Below are 21493 nucleotides of genomic sequence, written 5' to 3' on the forward strand. Positions count from 1 at the left end.
GATGACAGAGAGCGGGGAGTGACTGCCGTTCCCCGGGGTCCGCGCACGGGCTTACGTACCGATGTCTGTTTCCTTGTGGTTCTTGATGTACTCTGCCAGCTCGAAGTTGCCCGCGATGATGGCCACCTGCAAGACAGGACACCGGGTTACGGAGGCACGGCCCAGGGCGCACACGCGGCCTGGGCACCGGAGCCCAGCCGTGGCTCCTGTGTGCACGAACAGCAGCTGCCTCGGCTGCACTGGGATGTGTCGGAGCTACCTCGCCGCTCTCGGCGCACGCACCGGGGCCTGACTCACGGGCAAAACAGCCGCCGCGGGTTCGGGTGACATTCCCCACCTCAGACAGGTGCGAGGTCTACATTCCCTTGTGATGAGACTCTTGGAACCTGGTCTCTCAGCAACTTTCGGCTGCACCAGCCACGGTGCTGGCCGCACCCGGGACCCACCCGCCACTTTGTAACTGGAGGCTGGGGCCTCTGACCCACCGCCACCCGACGATGACCGGCCCTCGTCACCACAAATCCGATTTCTTTCTCTGTGAGTCTGGTGTGTTTAGATCCCACGTACAACTGAGCTCGTGTGAGGTGTGTCTTTGTCAGCGTGACGTCCGCCAGGCCCTCCACATGGTCACCAACGGCAGGGCCACACGGAACCCTTCAAACGGCCACGAGTGCCCCTCGGAGCCCCCGGCCGTCTGACGGCGGCGAGGCTGCAGTTCCGCGAGGATCCTCGGAGTGAGCAGCCCTGGGACCCAGCAGACCTCGGGGGGGCAGGGCCCAGACGCCGGAGCCCGGGGCCCCCTGGACTGTCCTGCAGTCCCGTCAGGCCTGGTCCCGACACTGACCCCCGGGAGTCCGAGCTTCCTTTCGACCAGAGCCAGTTCCGGGAACTGGGGACAGGGGAGAACTGAAGTGTGGGTTCTAAGACCGTCGTCAGAGTTTAGGTCGGGAAAACAGTGGTACCCCCACAGGTGTGCACGGCCTGGGGGGGGCAGCCTCGGGGCCTACAGCTGCAGCCCAGGGTTCCAGCTCCAGCCCCGCAGACCCGCGGACAAAAGCAGACACGCCGTGTGACTGTGGACACTCGGGGCAGCCGGGCAGGTGAAGCCGGTGGCCGCCCAGGAGACCTGAGCCACAGCCACGTGGGCAGGGGTGGGAGCGCTCATGGGGCCCCGGACGGGGAGAGGGGGCTCAGGGGCAGCCACCGGCACCCTCGGACGAGCCATGCGGTTGGAAGCCGGGCCGCAGACACGCACACCCACCGGCGGCTGACTCACAGTGACAATGTGGGGGCCCCATCCAACCATCGGCGGCCTCCAGAGCACAGGCTGAGATTGCCCGGAGAACGGGGCGCGCAGCCTGGAGACCCGGCGCCGGCTCCTGCCTGAGGCCCCGGCTCCTGCCCTGCGCGCCCCGGACCTGCCAGTCCCCGCAGTCATGCCAGGCAGCTCCTCACGAAACTGCTCAAATATGGACACATCTCAAACTGCCGTCTCTGTTGCTCTGGGGATCTTGACCAATACAGCCCTGCATGGAGGCCAGGGGGCGGGGACAACACCGGGGACGCAGGGACCCCGGGACCCCGGACTCTTGTCCTCATGCGGATGTTGATTGCAACTCTTGGGCACCGCCCAATGCCCCGGGCCCTGCACAGCTGCGGCCAGATCCGCACAGCCAGTAGTCAAGGCCAGCGTGTCCCTGGCTTGTCAGTGACGGGGCGGCCACCACAGCTCCTGTGCACACCAGCCGGGGGCGGCAGAGGCCATTTCCGGGACAGCTGTGGTTCTGCGGGTGCAGAGGCAATGACCTTCCTCAGCCTCCCGCCCGCCCCCTGGGGCCCAGGCTTCAGACCACAGCCCCAGATATGGGAACAGGGCAGAGATGGGGATTCGGGGGGGGGGGGTAGTCACAGCCCCCCCGAGAAGCTGGTGACCCGGTCTGCTGGTGTGTTCGATGCCAACACGCCGGGGGCGGGGATCACAGGGGCACAAGTACCACCCGACCTCCGTCACTGAGGGGCAACCGCTCCGACTCACGCCTTGTGCTTTCGGCTAAACCCTCAGAGGCACAGCTCCCTCCCCCTCCGCAGGCTGAGGACAAAACAGAAAACCGAGGACACCAGAGCCGGGGAGGGCGCGAGGGGACGGGCGCACGGGCGCTGCTGGTGGGCACTCGGGCTCTGCAGCCGCTGTGGAAAGTGGGGCGGAGCTTCCCCACCAGGTGGACGCAGAGCGGACACCTCACCGGACAAACCCGACCCTGCACCAAGACCCAGAGGGACAGGGGACCCGACGTGTCCCCCGGACTGGGCCTTGGGGCGCCCACGCGTTCGGCCGAGCGGCACCCCGACCTGTCTGCACGTGCGGTTCCAGATGCCGCTGACCTTGGACCCCAGACCCCGAGTGAAACCCGCCGCCCCTCGAGTGGGGGGGCGTCTCGCCCGATCAGTCGGAGACCGGAATAGAATGACCAGGGCGGAGTCTCAGTGGAGCAAAAGGGGGGGCCCTTCTGCCTGACGCATGAGGGGACATCCTCCTGCCCCTTCGCAGTGAAGGAAAGGAAGGGCAGACTCGAGTCCACCCCCCACCCTACCCCCCGGGGTTTATCAGTAAACGCAGGCCCGGCCACGTCCTTTAGAGAACGAAGACGCCCACCTTACGATGCCCCGCGGCACCACGGGGGAAACTCACTCTGCAAAGGGGGTCACCACACCACAGGACCCTCGGTTCCCGCCTGCCACTGGGTCAGAGCGGTTTTCACGGCCCAGCCACTCAGGGAGGTAAGTTCTGCGTGTGCCGTGCGCCCCTGTGAACTCTGGGGGGAGGGCGGGGTGTGCACACACACGTGTGTGTGGGATTTAGCCCTCTGCTCTCGGCCGCGTTCTCGTTCGGACTCCCGTAATCGCCGAGGGACTCTCCTGCCTCCGTCCACCCTGCGACCCAGGCAGGCGGGCGGACATGCAGGGTGTCCCCTCCTCCGGCTCCCACCCTGTCCTGCCCAGGTTGTTTCCACGCCCTCCGACCTCCCCAAAGCAGCCCCTGTGAGTGCCACACGCAGCAGGGGCCCAGTCCCGGTCTGCCCCCGCCCAGGGAGTGCCAGGTGGCCGAGGGGGTCATCTGTCCCACAGGATTAAGGGGCCTGATCCAGCTTACGGCGGCTTTGGGCCAGCCAGGCACAGAGGGGATCACTGGGGTCTTTCTTCTTTAACCCTTCCTGCAGGAAATAGGGAGGCCTCCCCGGATGCGCCGGGCTCCAGAAAGGAGGGACACTTCTGTCTGGTGGCGAGCGTGGCGGTGGGTGCGGCGGACGTGGCGGTGAGGAAGGGCCTGGTGAACACACACACACAGGGGTGTGGGCAGGTTCGGGTGTGGTTCAGAAAGGAGGTGCGAGAAAACACAGGGGACCTTCTTCTACAAGGCGACGATTTGCTTCAGTGTAACTAGGTCAAGAGTCCAGAAGGCTCTGGTGTGGCTGTGATGTGACATCTCTTCGGCTGCTGCTAGGTGGCGCCCTCCTTGTGCCCCCCCACACACGCACACACTCCCACACACCCCACGGGCCCGCGTGGCAGTTCTGTGCGGGGCGAGCGCCTCCTGGGTGTCCTCGCTTCTTCCTGGGACTCGCGGCCACGCTCTGGGCGTGCTCAGGGGACGGACGAGGGCTGAGGGCGGCGATGTCACAGGTGTGGGCTCGTGGGGCTGTTACTGAGCAAGGGCTCTGGGCCCCACGGCTGTGGGAGGCGAAAGTGTGGCCCCGGCTTTGAGAAATGATGGAAGCTCCCACGTGCAGGTCGGCCAGCAAGGAGACGAGAGGCGGGGCTCGAATCTGGCCCCCGACCCGGGGTGTGGGGCCAGATTCATGGGGTTCCTGCACCGGCTCTTCCTAGACTCTCTCTTCCTTTGGTTCCCGTGGGGGGGCGGCAGAGAAGGGGTCACGGGGTCACTGGTGGGTGTTGGTCCCAGGTCTGGTGAGAGGCGGGTGGCACCGGCCTGAGCTGCTCCCGTGGTGGGCTCTGCCCTCCGGTGCCCGACGGCTGTTAGTGGGTTACTGCCCCGTGCGAGTCTGCAGACGGCACCACGAGTCATAACGAAGGGGGCAGTGCTGGGCGCCGGGATGCAGTGGCTAGGGGACTGTGGTGGTTGTGACAGTCGGCTGGCACGTGCCGGCAGCTCTGGGGACAGAGCCAGGCACGCCCGAGATTTCAGGGGACTGACGGGTCTCAAAGGGACCGAGGTCTGCATTCAGAGGAGGACATCGGCGTGTCGACGCTCAACCTCAGGACTAAGGACGCGCTTGACACACCAGCAGGGAACCCCGAAGTCGGCCACAGAGCAGTCAGCCACCCCACACGGTGCGTGACCGAGGCACAGCCTGCGGCCACAGAGGGCTTCCCAACGTGAGCGGTTGCTGGTGCCTGGAACCTCCCAGCCAGTGAGACTAGACGCTCCGAACCAAGCAGGTCTCTCTGCCTTCTCACACTGAGCCTCTCCGATTTGCCCACGGCACACTTGGCGTTCTCTGTGCGGCTTTTCCGTGCTGGTCCAAGTTTCCCGTCTTTCCATGGTTCTCCCGTGGGTGGGTGTGGGTGACTTTCCTCTCCCCAGTGGCTTGGGGGCCGTCAGGCCGTCAGAAGCCTGGAGTCGCTCATTCTCCCAGGTGACAGGTAGGTGGTGTCGAAAGGGACACAGAGAGGCAGGCAGAATGGGTGTCACAGAGGAAGGCAGCACAGCCGAGTCCGCACGGCCGCATGCCCACCTCGGGTCTGAGGTCAGACACGCTGTCGAGTGCCTTCTCGGGGTCCTGGGCAGTCGGCGTGGCCCGGGGCCTCTGCCACCGCTCGGAGGCCCTCGCAGCCTCCGGGTGAGTCCCGGGCAGCCAGCGGCCCCTCGGCTGACCGGCTGCTGCAGCGTGAACCGCGGTACACCCAGGGCGTTCGTCCACTTAAACGCGGCGAGTGCTCCTGTGACTGCTCTGGTGACAAGGTCCCCCTGCCAGACACCTCCCATCACCGTGTGCAGAGTGCCACCTGAACAACTCGACGATTTTGTCGTTAAAGAAGCGTCGTCTTCTGAGCGGAAACAAACAGAAGTGCCCCCATGGAGGCGCCAACACAGCGGAGCCCGGCCGGCAGCCAGTCCCCCCGGGCCCGGGCGCAGAACCCGTCCCGGAACGAGCCTTTCCCGGGAGGCGGGCGGCGGTGGCGGGCGGCTGGGGCCGGGGTTTAAAATGGGCCGACAGCCGAACGCAGAGCCGTCTCCCTGAGCCCGAGGATTCCAACATGGAAACTTGGAGTCCTCTGCTTGTATTTTTAGTGGTTTTCAACTATTTATGATGATGTTATAAGCTCATTTAGGAAAACTTGCCTCGCCCTTAAAAAATGTTTTAATCCTACTTAAAAAAATTTTTAAAATTCTAATCCAAGGATATATTTATTCATTTTAGAGTGAGAGGAAGGGAGAGGGAGAGAACTATTGATGCGAGAAACATCAAATGGTTGCCTCCCATACCCGCCCCAACCGGGAATCGAACCTACGACCTAGGCATATGCCCTGACCAGGAACTGAACCAGCAACCTTCTGGTGTTCGGGACGATGTTCCAACGAAACAGGGTGGAAAACTGCCCTTCTTCTTTGCTGTCTTCCCCGCCCCCTTCTCCTTCACCCTCGTTTTCTTTCTCCCCAATTTTACCTGCTGGGCCCAAGGGACTGAATTCATTCCCAGGTTTTTCCTCACAAAGTAAGTGCCTTCTGGTCTTTTTTAAAAAATTCCCGAAGGCTTTAAAATACACTTTCATGTTGTTTAATTGTGTCGGATGTAATTCACGTCCAACGCACACGCTCCAGCAGGCCGGGCGGGGACGGAGCAGGATTGGGGGAAGGGGACGGTGACAGAGTCCTTCCTCCCGAGTCACCGAAGGGGCGGAGGAGCCCCGCCCTCCGCGCAGCAGGCACAGCGCCTGCATCTCCCGCCGCCCGAACGGAGCGTGTGTCTCAGCGAGGCGGACGGCGGGGCGGCTCCGTGACCAGCGAGAGGGACAGAGGCCGCAGTCGGGAGGAGAGGGCGGGACGCCGGGTTCCCCAGTGTTCACCTCGTTTGACAGTCCGGCTTTGAGAACGCTGCAAACATTCTAAGTCCTCACAAATAAACTAAAAAACGTAAAGCCAGGCTTTTAAAGTCACAAGTCAGATTAAACAAGGAGCCTCCACGCATACACAGCCAGTGACAGAAATGTGTGAGAAAGACACCCGAAGTGACCCTCGGACCCGGTGACCGCACGCCCCTGACGGGACCTGCTCGTCGACCAAGCAACAGAACTCGGAAGCCCGTGGAGCCTCGCACTCCTGGTGAGGCCCTGGCACCAGTGGGTGTTTCGGGCGCGCACGGCGGGACGAGCTGGAGAGAGAGGTGGCCGACCGAACGCTGAGGGTCCTGGCCCGGAGCGCAGCACCCGCAGACGCAGGGGCCGGGCGGCTCGGAAGGACCGCGTCCTGGGTGGCGGCAGCCGTGTTCGGAGGACCCGGGCTGTGTGTGTGACCTTTCACCCCGGTCCCCCCACCACCACCACACACTTGGACTGCGACCCCTCAGTGCCGATCTGCACTAAGAGGAGTGAGGTCTCCCCGGGGACGGTGGCTGATTCTGTGTCTGAGACAGGAAACTGACCACAGGGCCATGAAGCAGCCACACCAGAAAATAAGGATACTGCCTGTCACCTGCATGAGCCCCCCCCTGGGCGCAGACAGGGGTGAGGAGGCAGCCGGAGGCAGGCGGGCGCCCCCACCAAGCAGACAGACACTCTTTAAAGCATCAGAGAGCTTCCGGAGCCCAGGGGAGCCGCGGTTCCGGGAGGGGCGGCAGGGCAGCGGTGCGCTGTCCCCGAGAGCTGCTTCCCACTCGTTCCCACAGCCCGGACTCAGGGAAGGGGCTGAGGATCCGGGCGCCGGTCCGCGCCGGGGGCAGAGACGGGTGGGGGTGGCGTAGGGCCAGTGAGCGGTCAGAGCTGCGGACAGGAAGGGCCAGAGTCTGGGGCATGAGGAGGAGTGGGAGGTGGATGACACCTTCTGTGGCTTTGTCTTTCAGGGCATCTGGGGACATGGGCACTGGGAGCAGCAGGAAGCTCCACAGTCAGGCCCAGGGGATCGGCGTACAGCACCCGCCGGGGGTGGGGGGCACCCGGGAAGGACGGCAGGCACTGAGTTGGGGCGATGAGGGGCCCGGCGTGGAAGAAAGGGAGAGCTGGGGTAGGGCCAGCACCCAAAACACTGGCACCCGGCTCTGTCTCAGGCCCGTCTCCCGGGAGACGGGAGTGAAAAGCCCCCGTTCCACCGACCTGGCCCCCCAGAGGGCAATCCTCTCTGAAAAAAGAGAACACTGTCTGAAACCCCTACAATTCGTAACGCACGCCAGGCCCAGCCCGTTCAACCTCCAGGGCTCGTTCCCGGAGACCGTCTGCGGGCTGAAAAACAGCGAAAAACCATCAACAGAAACAGACCCGTGGATGCTCGTTGGCCCAGGTGTTTGCGTGGACGGCTGGCAACTTCCACGTAATTATTATCTTCCATAAAGGAAACTCTAGACAGAGATGGCAGACGTCATCACCAGAGAACTGGACGAACTGGAAGGCACGAAAAAGAATCGACTGTAAACCTCGGCCCCGGAAGGAGAGTTCAGATAATTAAGGGCCGAAGGGCGGTCTCGGGGTCCGATCGCACACAGAAGACGGGCGAGGGCGGCGGCCAGCAGGCCCGTCGGACACGTAGGAACTAGGGCACGGAGAACAGACGGGGGAGAAAAGAAAGGGGACGCGTCACACGCTGCAGGCATTGCGCCCCTGACACGGCGTGGCCGGACGCTTACGAGAGGAGACGGAGCAGGACCGCCCCTCCCCGTGAAGCCGGCCTGGGCGGACGGCACATGTGAGCCCAGCAACACAACAGGCTGTGTGGGTCTCCAGCAAGAAGAATAATTAACAGGGAGGCGAGTAGGCCGAGAAACGCCGCCAATGAAGGGCAACGCGCTCACGAAGCAGCCGGACGGCCACCGTCTGCCCCTGTGAACACAAAGCCCTTCCGTTCTTTCCCAAAGAAACCGGAGAAGCCAGGGGACAAGGACATGCTGGAGGAAAGTCCAGCCGAGACCCGACACCCCACAAACACGGCCGGCCTCTGAACCAGCGGGCTAACTCCGACTGCTTCCGGAAAGGTCCGACTGGCTGGAAATCTACAAGGGCCTTCTTCTAGCAAGAGAAAGACGATCCCACAGGAAACCGCAACATTCAGGCAGGAATGAAAAGCGAATGAAAATAAGTGAGCAAGTGGGAAAGAGAAGGAAAACGGAGAGGTGCCAAATGTCTGCACGTGTCACCAAAGCGGTGGACAAAGGAGAGGAAGCCGGAGTGGCGACCTAAAAATAGATGCACGCAATACCACCTCCTGAGCTTGAAAAACTACAGGCAGCGCTAAAAGGAAAGACAAATTCGGAAAATAATAATCTGCAACCAAGCGATGAGCGATGGTGGGTAAGAATGGCAACACCTATCACGTTATCACAAACCTACAACAGAGAAATCCAAACCCCAAACAGGCAAGAGCAATGGGCAACCTTCGTACCAAGGAGCCAACAGGAGCCAAATGTTGGCAAAACCATCAAATGCTGGGAGGGCAGGGAAAGGCCTGCAGTGCGTGGCAGGAGGGGCTGGTCAGAGACAAGGTCCTGGTGTCCCAGGTCAGGGGTCAAGGGTGTGATGGGTGGGGGGTGGGGTTTCACTGCTCAGGGATCACCTGCATCCCGGACCAGCCTAACTGGGCGGCTCCTTTCCCCGCCAGCCCTTGGCGTCCAGCCCAGGAAAAGGCAGACGCCTTGTCACCACTTGATGACCATCCACCACGCGCCCCCAGACCCAGCAGTGAGCCTGGTGTCGGGAGTGGGAGACCCAGGACTGGCTTGTCCCCCGTGTCAACCTCACAATGGGAAAGGAGCCCCAGGCATCAAGGGCTGCTGTGAGGTGCTTTCCAAGTGGGCTGGGTCAGCACCCTCCCCTCCCCGCCGTGGTGACAGCACAGGGCCAGACCCCGAGTCCAGGCCTGAAGCATTTCCGTCCGCCAAGCGGCTTCTGTGGGCGGCAAAGGCAGACACTCGCAACACGGCCGATGTCGATGTGGCTGGTGGCGTTCGGAGGCCGCCTCTTCCTCCCTGGGGCTGTGGCCTGGGCACACACGTGCCTGTCACCCTGTTTCCCGCTCCTTCTTCCTAGTTAGAGACTCGTGCACGACCATCACGCGTGAAACTGCTGTCTTCTTTGCAAAAGGGCTCCCATAATGAGCAACTCTGGAGTCCGCTTACGTCTCCCCCCAAAGCCGACACTGAGGACACAGAGGACACTGAGGCAGCGCCTTCCAGGTTCGTGTTCTCCCACCCAGTCCTGCCAGTTCCGCCTCACCCTCCGCGTCCCCCTGCCATCCCGGCCTGCAGGAGGGCAGCACCCAGCAGACGGGTGGCCCACCCCTGCCCCCTGGACTGCCACTCTCGGTCGCCTACTGCGGTGGGTAAGGAGGTGCAGAGCCACCCGCAGCACAGGGACAGGTGTGTGGGGGCTCACACGGGCCACTAGGCTGCTCTGCACCAGTCAGCAGCCTCCTGAGGTTCCTGGTGCCTTTACTGAAGCCATCATCAGAGGCAGCCCCCCCACCCCCGCTCGGGGACCAGAAAATAAATATTTCAACGGCGCCCTGCCTCAGGGACTCCGGGCTAAGAAACAGGCGTACGGTGGGAAGGACAGCGCATCAGCGGAGAGAAGACCCTTGGCGTGCGGCGGGTGAGGTGCCTCGGAGCAGCAGGCACCACCTGGAACCTTCTCCGGGCTGCGTGGTAAGGCCAACAGCATGATCCAGGAAGGCGGCCTGAGTCTCTTCCATTCGCCTGTGCCCACCTCGCACACCAGCAACCGACACAGTGGGAAAAATCTAGAAAGCAGTCAGACATGGAAGGCCTGGCCGAAGAACACCTGGGGGCAGGGGTCCCACCTGAGAGCCTGGCGTCTGTGTGGGGGTTTAAACGCAAAAGCAAACCCGCCTTGTAAACTTGACCTTATTGTCCGTCCCTGGCTTGCACTGCGGTGCCCACACAGCGCCGGGTCCCCACCATCCTGGCATGCACATGACTTATTCTCACTCCTCGCAGAAGTCCTGTCCTCTCTGGTCCCTGCAAACAGTAACTTAGCCTGCGGGGGGCCAGCGCTCCCAGGGGGACCCAGGGTGGGCTCCTGCTGTGATCCCCGGCTGGTGGTCACACAGCCGCCTCTCCTGTGATTCCGGGAAAGACACCCGGTCCAGTGCTTACCGGGCAAATTCGCCTCCTCCACACAGCCGCAGCCTCCCCGCGCTTAGAGGCCGCGGCCTGCGGCCCCGCACTGGGGCGCTTCCCAGCAGCCGAGTCACCGGGAAAAAGCACACGGAGGTAGGAGGCACTACACGTTTTTATTTGGGTTTCACGTACACTTTGGGGAGCAGGCGAATTTGCAAATACAGACTCTGCGAGTCATGGGTGAACAGCATGGAGGGGTCCGCTGTCCCGTCTGACCTCGGCCCTCCCTTCCCGCCGTGGCTCACTGGTCCCTCCTCCTCTAGTTCAGGCCACGTGACCCCTGCGGCTGCTCCTCTCTGCACAGACGTGTAAACACACCGGGGGCATTGTGTTCCAATAAAACTTTATTCACAAACACAAGGCGACAGGCCTTGACTGGTGGGGCTTGGTTGGTTGGGACAGAGACGAAATGGGGGCAGGGCCTTCAGGTCCCATCCCTGGACGGCTGGAAGCACCTGCAGCGTGGGGTGTCTGCCCACCCACATCAGCTCGCTGGGCTGAGCCACCACAGCGACAGGGCTGGCGGTCACGGCCCCGCTGGCAGGTGGATGTTATTCCAGCCTTTCCGCAGTGACTGCTCTGGCCAGGCCGGTGCACAGCCTGAGCCGCCCTCAGTTTGCCACCAGGAAGGGGTAAGGCCGCTGCCCAGAGCCTGGCCTCGAAGGCCTAGGCGCTTTCTGTGACAGCAAGGGCGCCGTGACGCTGTCCACCAACACACACACATGCCAACGGTGACGTCCCCATGAAATGCAGCGTCGCCCTGCCGTGAGCAGGAGCCCAGCCCCGACCCCGAGAGGAAGGAGCCGGACACCAGCCACGGAGCGTGTGCTTCTGTGGAGAGAAGTGCCCGGCACCGGCGAGCCATGCACCCAGGAGAGGAGAGCGCAGTGGCCTGGGGCTGGGGCCGGGGTGAGGGGCTGAGCGCCAAAGGGTTTCTTTTTATTGGTGATGAAATTGTCTAAAGTGAACCGAGCAGGTGGTCGCACACATCCAAATACACGCAGAACCACTGAGCTATAGACGTTCACAGGGCGCATGATACACTAGGTGAATCGTACCTCAATAAAGCTGTTCTTGAATACCAACGTGCAGAGCGCTGGGAAATGGGGACAGGTGCCCCGTCCCCCCTCACTCCCCAGAGGGTCCCCAGCGCAAGGTTTCCATGGATGCTGGTCAGGGCCGTTGGCTCGGCTGTGGCAGCGGGGACCAGGGGAATCGAACATACTGAGGGACCCCCGGCTTTGGGTGCCTTTTCCAGGTGGCGACGTTACCCACTGGTCACAGGGTCAGTGTCTCCCTGGTCACCTTCAGGACCTCACCTGCCCCTTCTGAAGGAAGGAGAGAGGCTGCTAAAGAGACGCCTTCAAGTGAAAGGCCGCTTGCTGGAGCCAGGCGGGCAGTCTGCCTCTGCGGCCACAGCCTGCCGAGAAAGCCACTCTCTCCACTACCCGGATCATTCTGCCAAAGTGACTATCCTCCTCCCCTCGGCATTTTAGGGAAAGAATGGAAATGCCATCCCTTGTCAAGCCTGTGGACATTCTGGCGACTCAAAATTAGCATCACAAATATTGTCTCTTTAAAAAGCCCTGAGGCGTCTCCATCTGCAGTAGGCACGCGACCTATTTCTGTAAAGCCCCGCTGAGACTCGCTGAGACTCGGGACTCCGACCTCCAGCTCAGCATCCCAGTGTCTCCCATGGAAATGCCTTTTTCAAGCTGAAGTGCTGATGTTCTTGGAAAACCAGGGGACGTTTTGAGGACGGCCGGCTCCGCCTTGGCTGCATGCAGAGAGGCTCCCAGCGAAAACAAGGCCGTGGTCTCCAACCACGGCCTTGGGGGACCCTAAGTGCCAGATGCACCAGCTTTGTTTGTTTGTTTGCTTAATCCTCACCCAAGAATACGTTTTTACTGATTTTGCAAGAAAGAGAGACACAATGATGGGAGACAGAAACATCGATCGGCTGCTTCCTGCGCGAGCCTGACGGGGGATCGACCCCGTGACCTTCTGTGGAGAACAGGATGGCCCCTCCAGCCAAGGGACCACCCACCGGGGCCCCGCACACCCATCTGGGCCTCCAACCCCAGCCTGTATCAGTATGGCCTGCCCTCAGCCCCTCCAGGAACGGGCTGGGTAGGGGTCTTCAAACCCAACTATCAGCAGAAGCAACAACCTGCTGGGTCCCCTGCCTGCTGTCCCAGCCACGGAGGCGGTGGGGACAGAGGAATGGGCCATTTTCACAGGCAGGACCCACGTCTCTAGCTTCAGGCCGCCTCCCAGGAACCAGCTCTGGGTTCCACGGATTTCGGCGCTTTTCAAAGCCAGGCTGCCTGTGACGTCTGCCCCGCCGCCAGGGTGTGAGCCGCTTCCTCTCCCAACCTTCAGTCTCCAGTCCGTTCAGGGCCGCCAAGGTCAGCGATGGTGTGGGCCCGCCCCCGGGGGCGTGGCGTCTCCCGACCACGCCCCTGCCCCCACTTCCGCCCTCCTTATAGCACCACCCAGCGGCGGCCACGGGCGCAAAGCTGTGCAGCAGCACAGCGCACCCCTCGCACCCAGGACAGCTCGAGCGTGACGAGGGCAGCCGCTGCGCGGGGCGGTACGGTGGTTCTTCAGAAAAACAACCGTTGCTCGGTCCAGCGGCCCGGCCTCGGGGCGCAGACCCGGAGGAACGGACACTGGGCCTGGAAGACGTGTCCGCACCCCACCTTCAGGGCCCCATGGTCCACGAGAGCCAAGGGGGGTAATGCCACCGACCCCCGACGCTGGCCCCGCACTGTGGGCGGTCCCTGGGTTTGGAGGCGCCCGTCACAGACAGCTTGGGGCTCGCTTCCGAGAGCGACCCACCGACTCCCGCAGCCTCCGCCGGCAGCTGTGGCGGGGCCACACCCCCGCCCTCCCCCCTTCTCAGAACAGATCGATTGGGCTGAACGCCCGCCCCAGCTGGCTGAGAGCTCTCTCTCTCTTGAAAAAGTATCATCCCTTAAATGCCAACTCTCTGGAGCCGATTCTCCACACGTTAAAAAAACAAAGGAGGGAGAGTGTGAACTAAAACCCACCTGAGAGTTTATAAATACCTGCAGACAACAGCAAGAGGAGGGAGGCCACCTGCCTATTTACTTCTCTGTCCGTGAGCAACGCTTCTGGTTTCTGATGGCCACGTCAGCGCCCCGAGGCCACCGAGGGAACTGCCAGCACGGGGGTGGGGAGGGGGGCCGGTGGGGGGGGGCGTGGGAGGGCACGGACCCAGTGGAGGGGAGGGCCGGGGCTGCAGGCCAAAGAAAACGTACAGAACACCCCGCACGGTGGGTGGGGTGCACTGTCACCCACGTCGGTCCTTGAGAGGATGGGGTCAGCCCTGAACCTCCTCTAGGGACGCCATTCCTCATCGGGCCCGACTCCTCGCTGTCCCTGTCCTTCCCTGGGACTCTGGTCGGTGTGACCTTTCTGGGAACGTCACGTCTGGCTACGGCTGTCCAGGGGGCAGCCTGGGGACTCTCACACTGGCTCTCCCGTCCCACCCAGATCCCAGGTCTCCTCACTGGACACCTGCCCGCCCGGGACTGGCCGGGACAGCAGGCGGCAGGACCCTGGGCTCTGAACAAAGTCTTTGGCTAATACCGCTTCTGTCTGGGAGGGACATTAGAGGGCCACCAACCAGCACGTGCCCGAGGCTTTCGGAACTGAGGAGGAGGAAGAAAAGGTCCCTTTAACAAAACCCATGACAAAGAACAAAAACCTTGTGAAAGTCCAAAGTCGTGTGGCAACCAGGAAAACCGACCCGAAGCCGTTCCTCGAGACCTTGCTCTGCTGAGGGCCGGAGGGGGGACCCTGCCTGGTGCCCCGACCCCTGAGGGAGACCCTCTCCCAAGATGAGCTTCAGATGGGGGACGGGGGCCACGTCGTCACTGGTCCCCTTGGTGTCTCCCAGGCTTACAACCCCCTTGGGACCCAGGAGCAGGGTCAGCCTTGCACGTTGTGGGTGACACTGGCCCAAGGTCCTGGAGGGCCAGTTGGGCCGATGGACACCATTCCACACAGTGGCAGCACAGGACGCAGAAATGGGACGGGAGACTCGGGGCAGACCTGAGGACAGCCGTGTGGGAGGCCCTGTGCACAGGCACCGGCCACAGGGCGGAGGACGGGGCCAGGAGCAGGGAGAGCTGGGGGCTAGTCCGGGAGAGACACTCGGGACCGGGCTGCAGGGGCGGCAGCCAGGACAGAGGGAGGCGGGGACAGGATGGGCCCTGAAGGCACAGGGCAGACGCCCATGGAACCCAGGGGCCATCTCCTGGATCCCACATAAGGCGGCGGGGCAGGCTGCTCCCTTTCCCTCCCCACGCCTGGCTTTGGGCTTTGCTGGAGAGCTCTCGGGCCCCCGTGTGTCCAGGTCACTGTCACTGAAGGCCGCACACCCTCCCCTCCCGTCTCCGTGCCCCAGGCCTTTGGGATTTGCTGCCCCTACTGCCTGGCCCACCAGACCCTGCACAGCACCCAGCCTCAGGGTCCGTGCCCTGCCCGGGTCTGGGAAGGCGTCCCTAAGGCCTGGGTCCCCAGCCCTGGCGCCTGCCACTCTGCCTGGTTACTGCTGTCCCCTTAGGGTGGGCAAAATAATGACCCCAAACTATCTCTTTTTGACACCTGTGAACATGTGACCTTACACAGCACAAAAAGGGTCTCTGCAGACACCAAGTTCAGAGTCTTCCTCTCCCCACCCTGGCTGGTGTAGCTCAGCAGATTGAGTGTGGGCTGCGAACCAAAGGGTCACTGGTTAGATTCCCAGTCAGGGCACATGCCTGGGTTGCAGGCGCGTGAGAGGCAACCACACATTCATGTTTCTTTCCCTCTCTTTCTCCCTCCCTCTCTGTCTTAAATAAATAAATAAATAACCTTTTTTAAAAAGTCCTCCTCACTCCGATCTCAGATCATCCAGTGGCCCGCCCACGTGGGCCACAGTGGGCCCTCAGTGAACATCGGTTCTCTCCACCATCTTTCTAGAAAGCTCCGGAGCGTTTCCCAATGAACGAGACAGACATCCACCCACACGCATGGCCCAGGCACGGAGCCTGACACAGGCGTGCACACACGCACACGCCTGCTCCCGTGTCGGCTTCATCGATGAGACAGGTTTCCACTGACTCGGACTGTGGATGGCAGTCCAGAGTCTGGCAGAGAAGTGCAGCCCAGCAGTGACCACAAGGCCGCACCTGTGAGGGGCAGAGCGGCCACGGCGCCCACGCGGGCACTGCAGGATCTCTCTCTCACGTGGCTCCTGAAAAGGAGGAAGGGGGCTGCGGGGGGGGGGGGGGTGTGAGAGGGGCTGGTCCACATCCCACTTCCAGGCCCCAGGTCAGTAAGTCCTGGGATCCGAGTACAGGTTGGTAAGGGCAGTGAGCAACACCGCGCTGCCCACTTGGAAGCTGCTGGGAGCAGAACGCACAAATTCTTGCCACACACACACGTGCACACACACGGTGACTGTGCGAGGGGCGTGGCCGTTCTGCAACAGGCGCGCGCACACACAGATCTCTGTCTTACAGCTGAACTCCCAGTAACGCCACACCCTCCCCACCTCCCAGAGGCAGGGAAGGAGACACCCCAGTGGTCTCTCCCGCCCTCCCTGCCTTTCTCGGTCTCCTGCACGCACGCCAGTAAAATGCCCACATGAGGACCCAGGCCTGGAATAGGGCGGCCCAGGCCAGCCGCTTGGTGAGGACGGTCCTGGTCAGACTCTGAACTGGCCGGCCCTGGACCTCAGGCCCCTGCCCCAGAACGGTGGCGAGGGAAGGTCTGTGGTTTAAGCCCTGGGTCTGAGGCACCCTGTTCGGACACCCGGTCAATGAATTCAGGAACGCAGGGGCCTTCCTCCTTCACCTCTGACGGATGAACCATTCGAGGACTCACGTTCTGGGACAGGCGTTTGCTCCGGACAGAAACCGCTGATCTGCAAACATTCTACCTCCACCATCAGCACCCTGGACTCCCTGCCTTCCGCACCCCCGCCCCACGCTGGCCCGCGTGAACACTGCCACCTAGTGGCCGGAGTGAGGAATTACAGGGAACTCGAGTCCAGGGCCTCCACCCAGCCGCCTTTCCACTGGTCAGCAGCAGCCCAGGACTGGACCACAAAAACCGGTGAGATGCTGCCTCTCCTCCAAGAACTGTCCCATGTAATCTTGGGACAGTTTACATGGGACAGTAATCTCAGAAACTGAGGCAGAAATCACCCACCCTAAGATAATAGGTAAAAGGTACAGATCAAAGAACATGGGCACCACAAGGCTGGAAGCACGCCTCTTGCAGAGAAAGACCACGGGTTTTGAAGGATGAATAGGAGTTCACCGGGCAAAGGGGAGACCATGGTAAGGGGGCGGGGTACCACTAACGGTTTTCTTTAAAAGGATGAAGTAGTTCTGTTCTTCTGAATGCAGTATATCTGGGTGGACAGGACGAAAGTCAGACTCTCCCACAGGTTGCAGCTGCCGCTCTGCCCGGCCCCATCCACACCCCAACCGCGGTCCACACTCAGCGGCTTCTGGGGGCTTCACCTTCTGTTTCTCAATAGCACGGTCCCGGGGCTCCGTCTTGATTTCGCTCCGTTAAGTATTAGTTCTTGACGTGCTTCCCCTCGTTCCCTAACTCTCCTTCCTTGTGCACGATGGGCAGGTGCCCACGCCCCTCCTCGACCTCCACACAGCCTGGCAGGGAGCGTGCGCTCGGACCATGGCACCTGCCGGGGGGCCTCTCAGGCACCAGCCCTGGCCTCGCCCGCAGGCCCTGGTGGGAGGAGTTTCAAGGGTGGCCGGACCCTGTTTGCTCGGGGAGACAGACTGAATGATTGAAACTCGCTGAACGGCCTCACCGCCTGAACTGCGGTGCAGGGGACCGGAGAACCCCGGGTACTTCCCGGGCGGCGACTCCAATGCGGGGGGCACCCAGCACGTGAAATACAGGTGATGTGACTGAGGAACTGAACTTTAAATGTCACTCAGTGATAATGAAACTTGAGGAGCCCGGTGAGTCCTGTGGCCTCCGGACCGGAGAGCGCAGCCGCAGACGCTGTGCTCGCTCCAGATTCCTGGTCGGAACCTCCACCATTTTCTGTCCACCTTCCTCATCCTCTGGCAGCAGCGGTGCTTTCATACGGGATCATGACCGGGGTCGGCCGCAGGGACCGGTTCATTTCCGTTTTAGTTTTCTCCTGCTCTGTGGATACTTCCCATCTCACGCAGACTGACCCTAAGTCCTCGCCCTGCCATGTGGCTCCTGGGCGGCCTCACTTCCCACGACGGGCGCTCCCCTGGCCAGCTGCCCCCCTCACCGCTCCTCAAACGCATCAGGTGCACCCTGACCCCAGGCCCTTTGCACAGGCCAGTCCCTTTCCCAGAAGGCTCCCCCCAGGTCCCTGCACGGCCCACCCCCGGTCTCTGCTCACATGTCCAAAGTCGTGCCAAGCCCCTTCATTAAAGACCCTCCTGCCGCAGCACCTGCCTCCATTTCACTCCACTCTTCTCAACCCACAGTATTTCCCCCCGTTACCTACCAGCCCTGAGGCCTCACACATTTGTCTGTGTCCCTGCTCGTGATCAGTCTGACCGGTGTCCGGCCCATGGGACCAGGGGCACCGTGCTCACCGGCGTTTCCCCAGCACCCAGGAGACAGCGGGGCTCTGACGGATCGGCACGGGCAGGTGGGATGACGGACCCCCGCAGCCGCGTCCGCCTCTCCCCCGCCCAGGGCTTCCACGGACTTCTGTTTTTCTCACCTTCAGAATCGGGGTGTGTTTGCGCCCGCGGACTGAGCAGTTCGAGAAGCAAAGGACCCTGAGGCTCACCCCACACCAGGAAGCAAGAGAAGTTACGTGCCAGACGGGACTGCCCCCCGCCCCTCACCCCAGAGCGCCAGACTGCAAGTTAGGGGCCGCGCCCCACACTCGGCCACTGACCGCTTCTGAAATCCTGGCGCCTATCTCTCTAACTCCACGCCCCCTGTCAATTGGGATAAAAACACCAACCTCATTGGGTTGTTATTCATTAAATAAACATACAGAAAAGAATTTGTGAGCTTTAATCTTCTGTGCAAGTGGACTCATCATCATTGCTCTCCTCACCACCAACACCAACATTATCACCACACCAACACCGTCACCACCGTGATGTCACCGCTGTCATCATCATCACCACCACCATTGTCACCACCACCATCATCATCACCACCATCACCACCATCACCATCACCTCCACCACCATCGCTGTATGGCCTGAAGTGCGTCCTCTCCAAACCCACGTGTTGGAGCCCTAACTCCCGCTGTGACGGCGTCTGTCTGGAGAGGGGCCTTCAGGAAGCTGATGAAGTTAAATGTGGGCATGGGGGTGGGGCCCTGAGGAGGTAAGGCTGCGGCTCCCCCAAGAGGAGGCAGAAACATAAGAAAGCTCTGCCCCTGTCTCTCCACCACCCCCTCCCCACGTGTGTGCAGAAGAAAGGCCTCGAGAAAGTGGCTGCCGACCAGCCGGGAAGAAGGCCCTCAGCTGCATCTGCCGGCACCAGGACCTCAGACTCCCAGCCTCCAGAACTGCAAGAAATACACGTCTGTTGTCGAACCCGCCCGCAGGTGGCGTTTGGTGGGGGCCGCCTGGCCTCACCATCCTCATTGTGAAGGTGCACCTGAGTCGTGTTGCAACGCTCTCCTCCTTAAAAAACTCACCCCGTCTCACGCCTGAGCCCAGGGGCAGGGGCAGGGCCTGAGGGTGGGCTGCCTCCCGGCCTCCTCACTCCTGCCGATGCTGCCGGCTCAGCCTTGGCCTCAGGTCGTCAGGCAAAAGCCTGGCCAGACAAACACTGTCGGGTGCTCCGAGGTTTCTCAGAGAGGCCCGCGCTCGCCATGGCAGCCGAGCAGCACGGCGTTTCCGGGCGAACGCGGTGGATCCCGTTCAAGGATGCGGCGGGCTGTCTTCCCCACACACTCAGCCTTGACTCTTTGTCATCATTCGGAGGGAGGAACAGTGAGCAAGAAATGAGAGCTGGGACATGTGCACACGAGGACGGCAGACTGGATTAAGCCTCTTCACGTCACTCAAACCTGACAAGGCGGGAGACCCAAGGAAGGGCACCAGCCGGACACACAGCCGGAACCATCCTTCACGGGCCTCCCCAGAGCTAGCGGCCCAGCCTTCGATCCCGCTGGTCCGTCACACTGTCACAGGGGCTCGGTCTCCGTACTCAAGTGTGTTTCACGTGACTGCGGTCCAGAGCCATCGGTGGCACTGACTGACCGTCATTAGAGAAGCAGGGACGGATGGCCCTGCGCGGTGGTGGGTGTGTGAGCCTGTTGCCAGGAGGCCCGTAAGGAGGGGTGTCCCTGTCCCCATCCCCGTGTCAGGAGACAGGAGCGGGGACTGACAGGAGACCTCCTAAGTGGCCTTTTACGCTGGCGCCACGTGCACTCACGTCCCGGGGCACCACGTGGCGATCACACGCCACCGCCCAGACCTCATGACGGCGGGTTAGACGCAGCCCCTCCTATCAGCCCAGCACAGCCGCGGAGCGAAGGGCGCAGGCAGGGTCTCCGAGCAATTTAAGCGGCACCGTGACTTTAAGAAAAAGGGCCTAATGAAATATACTGTTTGACGGTCTTTAAGCTGGACCGCCACCAGGCGCTCCGCCCAAAGGGGTGGCGTGGTCCCATGTGCGGTGGGTGCCTGCCCGTGTTCCCTGGGTCCACACACGTCACTGTGGCGTGGAGCCCTGAGCTGAAACTTCCGTGTTCACACGGTCGGCTGCGTCGCCACGAGAGGGGCCCCACGCCACTACACGGGACAGTGCCTGCTGACACAGGCTGCGACCCGGAAGGCCTTGCAGACATCCCGCTGCTGAGTGAAGACGGCAGCCAGGCGCGGCGGCTGCCCAGGGCGCGGTTCCACCCGGACGGAGGGTGCGAACGGGCACAGCCGCAGCGACAGGAAGCGGGTTAGCAGCTGCCGGGGGGGGAATGGGGGGGATCCGGAGTGACAGTCTGGGGGCTTCGGGTTGGTGCAGGGCCGTGAACAGGACCCAACCTCCCGGCACTGCAGCTGCCACCGCGCCGCGAATGTGCTTACGGCCGCTGACCTGGCCGCGTGGAAGTGGTGGACACGGTTCATTTTGTGGCACACACACTTCACCACAATGAAAACCCGTCAGAACCCTGGCTGGTGCGCTGTGCCGCGGAGCGCCAGGGCCCGCCCTCGGCCCGGGGCGGCAGCCCCGGCGGGGCCCAGGCGGACCTCAAGCCACCTCCGAGGAGACTGGCACAAATCCGTCCCCGAGGGAAGGACAGGCGGCAGAGCCAGCACATCACAGCGAGTGCAGGGAAGAGCAGCCCGTCTGCGAGGCGCCCTCGAGGCACCTGAGTGCCACCCACACCGTGGGCTGACAGGAAGGAAGTCGGGTGACGGAGCTGACACAAGTCAGCTGCTCCAGCACTAGAACCCAGAGGCTCAGGGCTCAGCCCCCAAACACAGACGACGCCCCAGGGCACAGGCCCACCTCCCAACAAACGCGCCACAAACAGCAGGAGGACGAGGAGGACGGGCTGGCCGAAGCCCGCGGCCGCCCCCTCCCCCGGCACAGCCAGGCGGCCGCCCGAGTCTCCAGGGCTTCTTACCTGGAACGGAGTCTGGCTGTTGAAGTTCTTCAGCTCCTTGTCGCCGCCCCGGAACAGCAGCACCCGAGCACAGCTGTCCTGCACGAGAGACACAAGAAACCGCAGGTGAGACGGCGCCAGAGCGTCGCCCGAGAGCGAGCCGGCCGGGGCTCGCGTCCACCGGACTCAGGGAACGAGTGCAAACTTCGGAGGGAGGGCAGAGTGTGCTCCATCACGGCCAGGATCAGGGCGACCCCCCCACCCAGCGTCAGGTGATATCATTTAACTGCTGCAAACACTGTGGACAACGCGGCAGAGTCCAAAGTGCTGTGAAACGTGGACCACGTGCCGGACCCCGTGCAGGACCACGTGCCAGACCCCGTGCAGGACCACGTGCCAAACCGTCTTGCTTTTTAAGGCTGCCCGGCACAGGTGCGTGCCTGAACGGCGAGTGAAAGGCCGTCTGTAAAACCCGAAGAGGAGAACAGGAAGAGACAACCGGGCCGTGGCCTCGGTG

At 62.3% G+C, this 21493-nt stretch overlaps 1 protein-coding gene across 3 annotated transcripts in view; it reads right to left on the minus strand.

Moving 5' to 3' along the window:
• Positions 1–21493, minus strand: part of SHANK2 (SH3 and multiple ankyrin repeat domains 2) — a 288299-nt gene that overhangs the window by 212589 nt on the left and 54217 nt on the right. For all 3 annotated transcript variants that reach the window (XM_053662881.1, XM_053662880.1, XM_053662879.1), the window contains exons 9-10: positions 20998–21075; positions 60–126 (exon numbers count right to left, since the gene is read on the minus strand). In XM_053662881.1, the coding sequence (XP_053518856.1) occupies positions 60–126; positions 20998–21075 (145 nt within the window). The remainder of the gene's footprint in view (positions 1–59; positions 127–20997; positions 21076–21493) is intronic.

This window comes from Artibeus jamaicensis, unplaced genomic scaffold (genome assembly GCF_021234435.1).
Source record: "Artibeus jamaicensis isolate MK-2021 breed Jamaican fruit bat unplaced genomic scaffold, CSHL_Jam_final contig_3109, whole genome shotgun sequence".
Taxonomy (NCBI): Eukaryota; Metazoa; Chordata; class Mammalia; order Chiroptera; family Phyllostomidae; genus Artibeus; species Artibeus jamaicensis.